This window comes from Micromonas pusilla (assembly GCF_000151265.4).
Source record: "Micromonas pusilla CCMP1545 genomic scaffold MICPUCscaffold_14, whole genome shotgun sequence".
NCBI classification, from domain to species: Eukaryota; Viridiplantae; Chlorophyta; class Mamiellophyceae; order Mamiellales; family Mamiellaceae; genus Micromonas; species Micromonas pusilla.
Window position 1 is genome coordinate 137,248 of NW_003315895.1, and position 12,491 is coordinate 149,738.

General features: G+C 66.6%; 7 protein-coding genes across 7 annotated transcripts; 3 read left to right on the forward strand and 4 right to left on the reverse strand.

Annotated features, from left to right (window-relative positions):
* Positions 1 to 36: 36 nt before the first annotated feature.
* Positions 37 to 770, reverse strand: MICPUCDRAFT_63698 (uncharacterized protein). Its single transcript, XM_003063336.1, has one exon. It carries the CDS (start codon positions 753 to 755, stop codon positions 273 to 275), a length of 483 nt encoding a protein of 160 aa, XP_003063382.1. The 5' UTR covers positions 756 to 770; the 3' UTR covers positions 37 to 272.
* Positions 771 to 1,075: 305 nt separating this feature from the next.
* On the forward strand, positions 1,076 to 1,441 carry MICPUCDRAFT_52962 (uncharacterized protein; the record flags this gene model as incomplete). The annotated part of the gene is made up of 1 exon (XM_003063133.1): positions 1,076 to 1,441. The coding sequence occupies one exon, from the start codon at positions 1,076 to 1,078 to the stop codon at positions 1,439 to 1,441; it is 366 nt and encodes a 121-aa protein (XP_003063179.1).
* Positions 1,442 to 2,483: 1,042 nt separating this feature from the next.
* Positions 2,484 to 5,102, forward strand: MICPUCDRAFT_63700 (uncharacterized protein; the record flags this gene model as incomplete). Its single annotated transcript, XM_003063134.1, has 1 exon — positions 2,484 to 5,102. One exon carries the CDS (start codon positions 2,484 to 2,486, stop codon positions 5,100 to 5,102), a length of 2,619 nt encoding a protein of 872 aa, XP_003063180.1.
* Positions 5,103 to 5,144: 42 nt separating this feature from the next.
* MICPUCDRAFT_52964 (uncharacterized protein) lies at positions 5,145 to 5,541 on the reverse strand (the record flags this gene model as incomplete). The annotated part of the gene is made up of 1 exon (XM_003063337.1): positions 5,145 to 5,541. The coding sequence occupies one exon, from the start codon at positions 5,539 to 5,541 to the stop codon at positions 5,278 to 5,280; it is 264 nt and encodes an 87-aa protein (XP_003063383.1). The 3' UTR covers positions 5,145 to 5,277.
* Positions 5,542 to 5,691: 150 nt separating this feature from the next.
* MICPUCDRAFT_52965 (uncharacterized protein) lies at positions 5,692 to 6,914 on the reverse strand (the record flags this gene model as incomplete). Its single annotated transcript, XM_003063338.1, has 2 exons — positions 5,692 to 6,120; positions 6,294 to 6,914. The coding sequence occupies 2 exons, from the start codon at positions 6,912 to 6,914 to the stop codon at positions 5,692 to 5,694; spliced, it is 1,050 nt and encodes a 349-aa protein (XP_003063384.1).
* An 816-nt stretch (positions 6,915 to 7,730) lies between these two features.
* On the reverse strand, positions 7,731 to 9,625 carry MICPUCDRAFT_52966 (uncharacterized protein; the record flags this gene model as incomplete). Its single annotated transcript, XM_003063339.1, has 1 exon — positions 7,731 to 9,625. One exon carries the CDS (start codon positions 9,623 to 9,625, stop codon positions 7,760 to 7,762), a length of 1,866 nt encoding a protein of 621 aa, XP_003063385.1. The 3' UTR covers positions 7,731 to 7,759.
* Positions 9,626 to 10,861: 1,236 nt separating this feature from the next.
* MICPUCDRAFT_63702 (uncharacterized protein) lies at positions 10,862 to 12,490 on the forward strand (the record flags this gene model as incomplete). Its single annotated transcript, XM_003063135.1, has 1 exon — positions 10,862 to 12,490. The coding sequence occupies one exon, from the start codon at positions 10,862 to 10,864 to the stop codon at positions 12,362 to 12,364; it is 1,503 nt and encodes a 500-aa protein (XP_003063181.1). The 3' UTR covers positions 12,365 to 12,490.
* Between the last annotated feature and the right edge of the window lies 1 nt (position 12,491).

A 12,491-nucleotide genomic window follows, 5' to 3' on the forward strand; every position in this document is an offset into this window, starting at 1 on the left:
GCGAGCGAGCGACGACGACGACGGAGGTCTTCGTCTGCGTAGCACATTTATTTATGTAACTGTCTAGGTCTCCGCGTTTATGACGGGTTGGCGGAGCGAGCGGGAAATCACATCTGACAGGATCGTGATGTGTCGCTGTCGTCCGATGACAGATATAAAAACACGTTCGGGATCGACGACGTGCGGGAGTTCGACGCGAAGACGCTGAAGCGTCTGCCTCCGAGGGCGCCGCCGAAGGCTCGGACGTAGTGCGACGGTTTAGGCCTGCGCGTTTATTTTTCATCATCTACGGCGGCGGCGGCGGCGGCCGAGGCCGAGGCCGATTTCGGAGATTCGTCCTTGAACCCGTCGACGCTCGCGCTCGCGCGCGTCGTCGCCGCCGTCGTCGCCGCCGTCGCCGCCGCCGCCGCCGCCGCGTCCTCCACCCCCCGTCTCCCGCCGCCGCCGCTCGCGTCCTCCACCCACCGCTTCAGCGGCCCGTCCTCGCCGACGTCCAGCCCGAACATCCCCGCGGCCATCCCGCCGAAGAACGCGATCGGCTCTTTCACCGCGCGGCGCAGCAGCGGGTCGTCGATCTTCGTCTCGACGTCGTCGCCGTCGCCGAAGAGCGCGCGCGTCGTCGTCGTCGTCGTCGTCGTCGCGGCGCGTCCTCGATGGCGACGGAGCGCGCCGCGACGACGCGAGGGGTCGGCGCGGCGTCCTCGTCCTCGCGCGAGGCCGCGGAGCGTCGCGGGGGCGGTCGTCGTCGTCGCCATCGCGCGCCTCGCGCGTCGCGGAGTGCGCCACGTGTCTTTCGAGGAGCGCGCGAGCAGATCAGCGGTCTTGTCGAGCGTTTCGAGGCGCGGCGCGAGTGATTTGCGTTGCACACAAAAGTTTCACCCATAGCTCGGTTTCAACACTTGATCGCGTCTCCTTTCAACTGACCGATGAACTATTTTTATGTGGAATGGAACGACCCTGATGAGTCGGATGACTAGATGACCACGACAGTTCGAGACGCGCGCGATATCGCGCGCACGCCGTCGCCTTCGCGCCCTCCTCGTTCCTCTCGCGCTCTCCCGACGCCGCCTCGACGATGCGCGCGGCGAGCGCGCCGATACGCATCCCACCGCGCGGCCGCGGCGGCGGCGGCGACGACGACGACGCCACCGACGACCGCGAAAGCCGCGGGTCGGATGAGACGTCGAGTCTCGACGCGCGAGTGCGCGCGGCGTCGACGTCGCCGCTCCCGAAGCGCCTGCGAACGCGCCTGGAGCTGAGCTCGTCGCGGTGCGGACGGCACGTCGCGAGCGCGGAGACGACGCGGCGGCGGCTGGACGCCGCGGAGAAGAAGCGAACGGTGCGCGCGCGGGTCTTCTTCTTCCCTCTTCGCGTCGTAAAGCGCGTTCTATTTATTTCACACTGGTTCCCATACTACCATACGACCGCGTTCGCGTTGTGAACTTCATTCCTTAAGGACTTTCTCGCGACTGTTTTTTCGCGCGAACGACGCGACGAACGCCGACGACGCGCGCGCGGCGTCTCGTCTCGCCGCGAGCATCCCCGCGCGTCGACGCGGCCGGCGCGCGTCGGTGTCATCTACGGCGACGCGCGCGCGACGGCGCGTCCTGGCGCGCGCTCGCCGCCGCCCGGCGTCGCTCGACCCGCGCGCCTCGCGTCGATGTCTTGTCACGCCGCATGATTCAGTTTCGCCTCGGAAGTTCCGACAGGCTGACAGGAACAGAAAGGACCGAACGAAATCGAAACCGACGACCCCCCGACCGTCCGCCCTCCCGCCCGCCCGCGCCCCTCTCTCTACAGGAACACGAGCTCGAGCGCACGCGCGCGAAAGCGCGCGCGGTCACCGCGCGCGTCGCCGCCGCCGCCGCCGCGCGACGCGCGCGACGACGCGCGCTCGAGACGGCGCTCCGCGCGAAGATGGGCACGTTCTGTACACTGGTCCCCATACGGCCGCGTTCGCGTGGTGAACGCCGTTTCTTAAGGACTTTTGCCGTCGTCTGTCTCCGCCCACACCACGGTTTCAATCTCCGCCCTCGACGCCTTTCAATTCCACCCCGACGTCCGCTCGTGTGGAACGACCCTTAGCCGCGGCGGAGCGAAAACGCGAGGCGCTCATCGCCCAACGCGTGGCGTCCCTTCGCAGGCGCCGCGACGCCGCGACGTCGCATCATTCGGGGCGTTCAAATTCAAACGCGACGGCCGCGGCCGCGGCCGCCGCGGGGACGATCCAACGCGCGTGGCGACGACGCGCGGCTGCGACCGCGGCGAGGGCGTTCGCCGCCGTCGGGCTCTCGCGCGGCGCCGCGACGGCGGCGACGGATTTCGACGCGTTCGCGGCGACGTTGCGAGACGCGCGCGCGATCGAGGCCGCGGGCGCGTTCTTCCGCGCGATCGATCGTTTGAATTTGAATTATTTGAATTTGAATTCAAAAACGACAGCGACAGACGACGCCGACGACGAGCTCGCGTCGCTTCTTCGCGCGATGCTCCCTCCCTCGCGAGGCGGAGGACGCCGGGGCGCGCCGCCGCCGATCGCCCGAGAAAGTGAAACGGTAACGGTTCCTCCCAGACCGTTTTCGTTCACGCTCGCGTTCCCGTACTCCACGCGCGCGGTGCTCTGCGCGTACATGATCGTCGCGCACCCGGAGATCGTGTTGGGCGTCGAAGACGACGAAGACGAAGACGAGGACGCGCGGCGGACGGCGCGACGGCGACTCGGCGCGATCGAATCTTCGCTCGCCGCCGCCGCCTCCGCCCTGGTCGACGCCGTCGACGCCGCCGCGAGGGATCGAACCCGCGCGACGACCGAGACGTTCCACGACGCGTGGCGCGCGTACGCGCGCGCGTTCGTGTCCTGGAAAACGAACGACGCCGCGGCGTTACAAGCCGCGCTCGTGGGCGTCGCCGTCGAGCTCGAACGCTCCGCGCTGAGAAAGTGCGGGACGCGGTGGATGACGTCCCCGGACTCGCGGTTCGACGGCGCGCGCGACGACGACGGATGCCACGTCAGCGGACATGTCAGCAACGTATCGGATCTCGCGGCGGAGGATAAGTGCGCGATTCGCGAGGCGTGCGACGCGGACAAGGCGCTGCTCCGCGGGAAAGTCGTCGCGCTCGCGGGAGACGCGGGCGCGGAGGCGTTCGACGCCGCGCTCGCGGAGACGTTCCTGGCCGTCGAGGCGGAGGAAGAAGCCGCGGCCGCCGCCACGGCGGCGGCCACGTGTGCAGACGCGGGTGCCGACGCGGGTGCCGACGACGGCGCCGCCGAGGACGCGCGGCGCGCGGCGAGGACGCGACGAAGCGCCGCGTTCGCGGAGGAGATCGCGCGTCGACGCGCGGCGGCGGCGGCGGCGGCGGCCGCGTCCGCGTCCGACAGCGCCACGTCAGCTGCCACGTCAGCTTCTGCTTCGTCGTCGCGCGAGAACGAGGCGATCATGCACGAGCTCCTGCTCGATCCGAGTTGGCGACTCCCGAGGCGCGATGACGACGTGGCAGTCGACGTGGCGTCGGAGCCTCGCACGCCCGCGGAAGCCGCCGCCGTCGTCGAGCGCCGACTTCGACGCGCGATGGAGGACCAATTTTGGAAATCGCTCGAAGACTCCCTCCTCGACGTCGCGCCGAGCAGAGCGGAAGATGGAACGTCGACCGGCGCCGACACCTTCGCGTTCGCGGACGTCTCGCGCGCGGTCGCGCTGACGACCGAGCTCCGCGACGAGCTCGCGTCGCTCTGCCCGCCTCGCGCTCGGACGGCCGACGAGCGCGATTTACTGGAGCGCGCGTTGACCCCCGAAAACGTCCGCGACGCGTTGACGCCCGCGCCGAACGACCCGATCGCCGCTGGCGCCGCGCTCGCGTCGATCCACGACGCCGCCGCCGCGATGCTGCGGCGGATGGGCGCGCCGGCGCGCGACGACGAAGCCGAGGCGCGCGCGGATGCCAAGACCGCGGAGCTCAGCGAGCGATTCGCGGCGGCGGCGGCGGCGGCGGCGGCGCGCGACGCGCGCGCCGCCGCGCGCGCCGTCGCCGCCGCGGTGACGTCCTCGCTCTCGTTCCTGCACCGCGAGCTCCGCGACCTGCGGCGCGACGTCGCGAACGCGGGCGTGCTCGCGCTCGAGCCGCTCGCGCGAGGCGTCGGCGGCGCGCGATACGCGCGCGAGCGGTTCGCGGCTCGATTTGGCGCGCCGACGCGCGACGAGCTCGAGGACGCGTTCCGCGAGGAGGGCGCGATCAACGTTCCGGGCGCGTGCGAGGGCGTGAAGGACGCGCTGCCGAGGACGCGCGCGTGGATTACGCGCGGGCTGTCGCGCGCGCACGCGCTGGACGCGTCGCTCGCGGCGGCGACGGCGGCGGCGTCGACGCCGCTCCCGATGCGAACGGGGGGGCGGAGCTCCGCCGCCGACGCGGCGGCGGACGCCGACGACGACGATCGAAGGCGGATCGCGTCCTCGTGGACGCCCGCGATGCCGGTCTCCCCGCGCGGGCTACTACGCGTCGCGCTCGCGTTGTTGGTATCGAAGTGCTCGAGGCTCTCGGAGGAATCGCTTCCGGAGACGCTCGAGTTCGACGGCGATCGAATAACGGCGGCGCAGGAGGCGTTTCAGAAGATAACGGTCATGTGCGCGTGCGTTTCTATCGCGAACGACGCGAAAGCGAACGCGAAATCGCACGCGCCGAGTCTCGAGTCGCTTCGGAGACGCCTCGACGCGCTGCTGAACGACGGCGGCGTGCGCCTCGCCGATCTCGCGTTGGAGCTCGCGACGTTTACGACGCCGTCTCCCGCGACGGCGGAAGACGGAACGTCATCCGTCGCGGCGTCCGCTGCCGCGCACGAGGCGAGCTTGCGTCGACTGACGTCCGAGGACGATCCAGACGCGGTCGGGCTGCGCGAGGCGGTGCGCGACGCGCTGTGCGCGCGTCTCTTGCTCGGGCCGGACGCGGCGGCGGCGGCGGCGGCGCGCGTTTCCGGCTTCGGGGTCTCGCGCGACGTGGACGCGCTCGCGCGCGAGATCGCGCTCGGGATCGGCCGCGTGACGTGGGACGTCCACGCCTCGTACTACAAAGCGCTCACGATCGGAATCCTCGCGGAGGAGGACGAGCTGTAGATACCTCAGACGTCGGGATCGAGACGCGACGTGCAGATGTATAATAAATAGACCGCGAATCGTCGCGACGCGTGCATAAACTGAGGTTACGACGCCGGGTCGAGCTGCGCGATAAACACGCGCGCTCCCTCACCGCGCCTTCGCGTCGCCGCGCGCGTAACGAGACGCCATCACGTCACTCGTCCTCCGCCGCGAGCGCAGCCAGCACCTTGGCGTGCAGCTCCGGGCTCGCGCTCGCGACGATGCCTTTCTCGACGTCCAGAAACCGACCGCTCGCGAAATCGAGCGCGTTCCCTCCCGCGTCCGTCATCACCCCGCCGGCTTCCACGACGACCGCGTACCCGGCGGCGTGGTCCCAGACCTTCTCCCTGTACGCCGCGGGAGGGAACCGCAAGTACAGCTCGGCGTCGCCGCGCGCGACGACGCCGTACTTCGCCATGCTGATGAATCGTTTCGTTCGGACGAGGGAAGACGCGCGTCAGGCGCGCGGGCGCGTGATTGGTGGATAGCATGCCCACGTGTCAAAACGTGAGGCTCCCAGCTAGCGCGCGAAAGAAGTCCAGAGGTCCTCGAGAGAGACGACGTTTGTTTACCGCGCGAACGGAGTCGTATCGTATGGGAAGTAGTCTCGCCTGTCCGTCTGCAACCCAGCCGTCGCGATCCCCAACGAAGACGCGAGCGCGTTCGTCCTCGCGTGATCCGCGACGATGGAGTCCCCCCACGACTCCGCGTACCGCGCGCCCGCGCCGTCGACCACGTCGCCGTTCGTCGCGCATCGCGTCGCGGCGTCGTAGCGCACGGCCGCGTCGGCGTCGCGCAGCGGCATCGCGAAGCACCCGAGCCCTTTGAACGCCGCGAACATGACGCCGCCGTCGCCGCGATCGCACGTCTGTATCTTCGTCTCCGTCCTTGGAATCGCGCGCCGCGGCAAGTTCGGGCACCCGAGCACGCCGCCGACGATCTCGCCGTCGCGCATGAGCGCGAGCGCGACGGCGTACTGCCGCCCGTTGACGAAGCCCTTGGTGCCGTCGATGGGATCTGATGCGGGTCGTTCCGCGCGAAGCGACGAACGTCGGGGCGGAGTTCAAAGGCGTCAGAAGCGGAGTTGAACGGCGTCGAGGTGTGTCGGGGATTGAAACCGAGGGGTGGGCGGAGAGATACGACCGCTGGGAGAGAAAGTCCTCACGGAACGGCGTTCACCGCGCCGACGGAGTCGCACGGGGACCGGCGCGAGGAGAACTCGCCTAAGATCCAGACGTCGCCGCGCCTCGAAGGCGCCGCGGCGCCGCGGTCGATCGCGTCCGCGACCGCGTTCGCCGTCAGCGCGCCGCCGCCGCACGCGCACGACGCGCCCGTCTCTCCGCGCAGCGTCTCGTTGACGAGGTGGGTCACGCGCGCGAGGAGCCGCGCGCCGTCGGCGTCCGCGCGGAGCGCGTCCGCGGTCTCCTCCGCGACGAGCGCGATCGAGGGGCACGTCGCGGCGAGGACGACGGAGACGATCGCCTGCGCGGCGAAGTCCGCGGCCGTGACGGGGCTGTCGTCGGACTTGCTCGTCGCGTCCGTGCGGAGGAGCGCGTCTTGCGTGGACGCGCAGAGCGCGGAGGCGAGGCGCACGGCCTCGCACGCCGCGCGCATCTCTTCGGGGAAGTCGGCGATCGATCCAGAGGAGGACGACGACGCGCGGGTCGTCGTCGTCGTCGTCGTCGTCGTCGTCGTCGTCGTCGTCGTCGCTCGTCGACGACGACGCAACAGACGCGACGTCGTCGACGGCGACGCGGTGCAGACGCGAGGCGACGCGACAGAGGACGCCATGTCCCGCGCGGGGAGCGATGGCGCAGGCGCCGCGAGGCGCCGCGAGAACTGAGCTCTCGTTGATGACTGCACATCTGTTCTTTTCTTTTCATCAGTCGCGTGCCGACGGCGCGGCCGTCTTCCGCGACCACCTCCTCCACGGTCGACCGACCGCAGTGCCATCTTCCCGCCGTACATTCGGACGCCGCGCACGAGCGCGTCGACGATCAAACGTGTAGAACGCGCGTCTATCCAACCCGCGCGTCGTCGAATCAAACGCAGACGCCGGCGACGCGGCGCCGGCGTCGGCGCCGGAACCGCGCTGAGCGCCGATGCGACAGAGTGAAAGGTGATTTGAATATGAAGGGATCGACCCTTCAACCACCACAGCCGACGACCACGCGTGCGACATCGGTTAAAAATAAATAATTGAAATTGCATATGTACAATTATGTAAGGATAGACCCGGGGGGCTGACGGTCGACGCGTTCGCGCTTTCGCGCGTTCGCGCCCGCCGAAGTGAGCTATAAGGGCGCATTTGCCAGGCTCGGGTCACCCCTTCCACACTCTTCGGCCGATGTAAAATATGTACACACGCACGACCCGGAGGCCACGCGCGATGAAGCGCAAACACTCGGTGATCGTTCGCTCACACGTGCACGGCGCCGTACTTGGTACCCTCGACGAGCGGCGTTTCTTCGTCCGCCCCGACGCGGCTGCGGCGGCGGCGAGATTTGTTGAACAAAACTCCCGCGACGGCGGCGACGGCGGCTCATCCCTTGAAAGGCCACTTCTTCTTGTTTTTCTTCTTCTTCTTCGTCTTCTTCTTCTTGAAAGGCAACTTCTTCTTGTTCTTGCATTCCGGTTTATTGCTTTCCATACCAATCCTTCGATGACTTCTCGTACACATTCGACGAACTTTTGAAAACGCAGTATGCGGGTGAAGCGTCTCGGTTATCCACGAAGCCTTTACAGTCGGCGCACTGATTGCACTGCTCTTCGCACCTTTGGATTCCACCAGAATCATTTCCGTAATACAATCTTTCATCGCACGCGCCTGATGCTCCATGCCCTCGCACAGCTCTATTCGCGATTTTTTCGTAGTGGTAATCCTCGGGCTCGGGCTCGGGCACCGCAGTAGCGTTGTCCGGGTTGAACTCGTCGACTGTTGTGGAGTTGTCCGAGTTGAACTCGTCGACTGTTGTGGAGTTGTCCGAGTTGAACTCGTCGACTGTTGTGGAGTTGTCCGAGTTGAACTCATCGACTGTTGTGGAGTTGTCCGAGTTGAACTCATCGACAGTCGTGGAGCCCGGCATGGGGTCCATCGTGGCCAGCTCAACTGCTTTCTTCGCTTCATCATGTTTTTTCATCGCTGCCGAGGCTTCCTCGCCGAAGAAGTGTGCGACACTGTCTCCAAAATCCTTGACCTGAGAGCTCAAGGTATTGTCTTCATTGCCGAATTTTGAATCGCAGTGCCCTCCGTCCGCTAGGACGCATAATGACGTGTAGCAAAGGCCTTCCGCGAAAGACGCCTCGACGCCAAACGACGCCGCGGCGAGGTTGCCTTCGACATCTATGGAGACACCGAATGCATGTTTTGGCTCACATTTTTCATTTTCGTCTTCACCACATTTATCTCCGGTTCCGTACATGAGCGTGAGGGAACCTTCGGCTTTGAGCCCGCTTCCGAAGAAGACAGGAGCAGGGATCTCGATGCCGCCGCCAAACGTGGTCGCCTGGGCTGCGCCAGGAACGTTAGCAAATTCCCCGTAGACGGTCACTGCCATGCCCACGTCGAGCGTGCCAAGACTTGGTGTCTTGAGCTGAAGGACTTTCCCTTTCATGGTGCAACCGCCGACGTAGCAAAATCGGTTGCCGTTTATGTCGACGCCGACACCGAGTTCCATACCGCCCGAGTATGTGTCATGCACTACGCCGCCGCTGGCCGTGTACTTGTTGGGGTGAGTCGCGGGGTTTTGCACGTTGACGTCCATGGTCAATCCCAAAGTGATGGCGGAATTCTTCCCCGTGTCGAAGACCAGAGGGCACTTATCTTTCAGCGTTGTGCTCAACGACTTCACGACTTGGGCCAAGATGTTCGGTGCGGGCAGCCCGAACGTCCATATGTAGTCACACACCGGCGAGCCGAGGCCTTCCATTATGTCCTCGACCTTCGACGGGGTGTCAGAGAACACCTTCATGATCTTATTCACGTCTTGTGGTTTCATCGCGTCCAAGAACGTTTTAAACGCATCGTTCAGATCCGACGGACTGACGTCGCACGGTTTATCGATTTGATCTTTGAACCAATTGAGCGCGTCTTCAGGGAAATCATTCATTTTATCCACGATGGGTCCGAGCTCGTCGCCGACCTCTTTGGCGAATCCCTTCGCGTCGTCCCACGCGTCCTTCGCTTGCTCGCCCACATGGTGGATCGCGTTGTCCAGCTCATCGTAAAACTTGGTTTTCGAGCAGTCGCACGTATCCCTGGATCCGTGGATGAGCTCGCACCCGGGCATGCACGCGGAGCACTGGCCGTTGTTGTATGGCACGGGTATCGCCTTGCACTTGTACCTCCACTTGTATGGTATACCATATTTGCTCGCGCACGTTTTAGCGCCTGTCGGATACGCGCCCCAGCCGCACGACGAAAACATGTCCAACTCGCAATCTCCATAGTACGGCTGGCACGCGCCCGCGTCCGTCCATGACTTTTCTGGCACGGCGCACATATCGACGTTGATGTCTTGGCACGGCTGGCCGCCGAGCGGCGCCGCCGAACGCGTGAAAACGTCGTCGTTCCCGCCCGCGAAAGGCGCGGGAGAAGTGCCGAGGTCGCCGTGCTCGGCGAAGTAACGCGCGCGCGCCCCCGCGCGCGCCCCCCCCCGCGCGCGCGGGTCGCGGCGGCGACGACGGCGAGCGCGAGCGCGAGCGCGGCCGCGGCGGCGCCAGCGGCGGCGCGACGGCGGCGCTGTCTCGTTTGAAGCGTTTCGAGCTTGGTTGCGTCGCCGAGGAGCGGGACGGTCTCGTCCGCGGCGGGCGTCGTGCCTCGGCTGTCGCGCTTCTGAAGACGACGAGAAGAGAGGAAGGCGGGCGGGAGACGTGGCGTTCGTCGTCAGTCGAGGAACGCTCGCGAGCGCGCGAAAAAAAAAAACCGTTCCCGAAACTGTTCTCCTCTTCGCGTCTCGCGAACAGATTCGTAACAGATTTGTAACAGACTTGTGACCTTTCGCGAAAGGTCGCCTGAAAGGTCGCGCAAGAATTTATTGTCGTCTTGGGGACGGACACTCGGAACGGTTCGTTCACGCGACGACGCGACGACGCGATCGCGTGGACGGGGGTGTCAACGGACGACACGCACCGTGGAAGGCATCTTCGTCGTGAAATCGACTCGACGGCTCGCGCTCGAGGGGTGGGGAGCGCGATTTAGAAGCGCGATATTATTTGACGCGGGATCGGGGAATCTACCCCGCGAAAAGCGTCCGGTCGACCGATCGACGGGCGCGGAAAGCGTTCTGTCGCGCGCGACGCGACGGTGTTTGTTCGCGTGTGCGCGCGGAGCGTCGATGCGAACAACTTATCTGATTACAAAAAGACTGAGCTCTAAGTTAACAACTTAACCCATCCGGGCAAAACATGTGATCTGTTCATACGAGAGGTTTTCATACGAGTACCTCTGCTGTTTTAGACTGTACCTTCGTAGGATTTTGTCGGGAATTTGGCGAGCTTCAGATAAGACGCGGTCGCGGGTCGCGCCCAGAGGGAGACGCGCCGAGGACGACGCGATGGCTTCGTCGTCCGTCGCGCTCGCGCGCGCGACTTCGGCGTCGGCGTCGGCCACCCCGCGCGCGGGATCGTCGGCGTCGGCGTCGGCGATATCTGCTAAACTACCTTCGAAGGTATTTTTGTAAATCTCCATCACTCATCATCACTGCACTCCGCCCCCGCGCGGGCGCGCGACGGGAGGGATGTCCTCGCCGCCGCCGCCGCCGCCGCCGCCGCCGCGCGCGGACTCTCTCGTCCTCCTCGGCGTCGTCGTCGGGCGACGAAACCGGAGCAAGCGGCTCGCGTTCTTCGACCTGGACGTCGCCGGCGCGGGGCGAGGCGGCGGCGCGTTCGACGCCGCGGAGGCGCGATCTCGCGTCGCCGCGGTCGTCGCGTCCGCGTCGGTCGACGCTCCTCCTCCGTCTTCCTCCGCGTCGCCGCCGCCGCCACCGCTGCCGAGCCGCGTGGAGATCATCGCGAAGACGCGCGCGTACAACGGCGGGTTCGAGGACGACGACGCGCTCGCGGACGCGCGATCGCGCGTCCTCAAGCTCGGGAACGTCGTCCGCGCGCGCGGACGATGGACGCGACGCGACGACGGCGAGTGGAGCTGCGCGTGCGAGGGCGTCGAGCTCGTGTCGTCGTGGGCGGACGCGAACCCGGGGAAGCACTTCTCGCGCGCGGAGGAGGAGGGCGCGGCGGCGGCGGGTGGGGGAGGCGGAGGCGGAGGCGGAGGCGGCGCGGAGAGAAGAAGAGACGCGCCCGCGGCGTCGATCGATCGGACCGTCGTCGACGACGACGACGCCGACCCGCCGCCGCGTCCTCCGTGCAAGTTCTGGCTCAACCAGGGCGTGTGCCACAAGGGCGCGGCGTGCAAGTACGCGCACGCGGACGACCGCGGCGGCCGCGCGAGGGCGTGGATCGAAGCGCGGCGCGCGAGAAGACGCGCGCTGGCCGCCGAGGCGGGCGACCCGCACGGCTCGGACGCGGTCTCCAAGGGAAAACGCGCGGAACGGTTCGCGGAGTGGCTCGTGCGGACGTTCGGGGTCGACGCTCTGAACGCCGGCGACGGCGTCCTCGACGTCGCCGGCGGCAGAGGCGACGTCTCGTTCGAGCTGTACAACAGACGGGGCGTCAAGTGCACGCTCGTGGAGCCGCGCGCGAGGAAGCTGAGCAAGTCGCAGCGAAAGTTTTTGAAGAATCGTCCGCCGTCGCTCGGCGCCGCCGACGCCGACGCGCCGCTCTGCGCGCAAGTGCGCGCGGAGTTCGAGCCTGCGACGTGGGACCGGTACGCGAACGTCTCCGTGATCGTTGGGATGCATCCGGACCAGGCCACGGAGGCCATCGCGGACTTCGCGTTGCGTCGCGACGTGCCGTTCGCGGTCGTGCCGTGTTGCGTGTTTCCGCGGCTGTTCCCGCGGCGCGTCGCCGTCGCCGTCGACGCGGAGGAGGAAGAAGAAGACGGAGAAGAAGAAGACGGAACGCCAACCGTCGCGGACGAGGGAGCCGCCCACGAAGCGGCGGGACGTTCAGAAGAAGGGAGAAGACGCGTCTCGAAACAGCGCACGACGGAGGTGACGGAGCGACGGCAGCTCGTGGAGTACCTCGTGAATAAAACGCGCGGGAAGATGGCGTTTCTCGATTTCGAAGGCGCGAACCAAGTCGTCTACTCGACGACGCCGCCGAGCGCGAACGAGCGTCCGTGAGAGAGAGGTCAGAGCGAAGCGTTCTTCGTCGCGATAGACCAGCCAGACGCGCGACGGCGAGCGCCGCGACGGCGGGTAGAGTAGAGTTGATAGCAGACTATGATATAGACTACCCCAAGGCGCGCCA

Bases quoted from the DNA above. Each gene is read 5' to 3' on its own strand.
- MICPUCDRAFT_63698 (XM_003063336.1), bottom strand. From the start codon at position 755: ATGGCGACGACGACGACCGCCCCCGCGACGCTCCGCGGCCTCGCGCGA.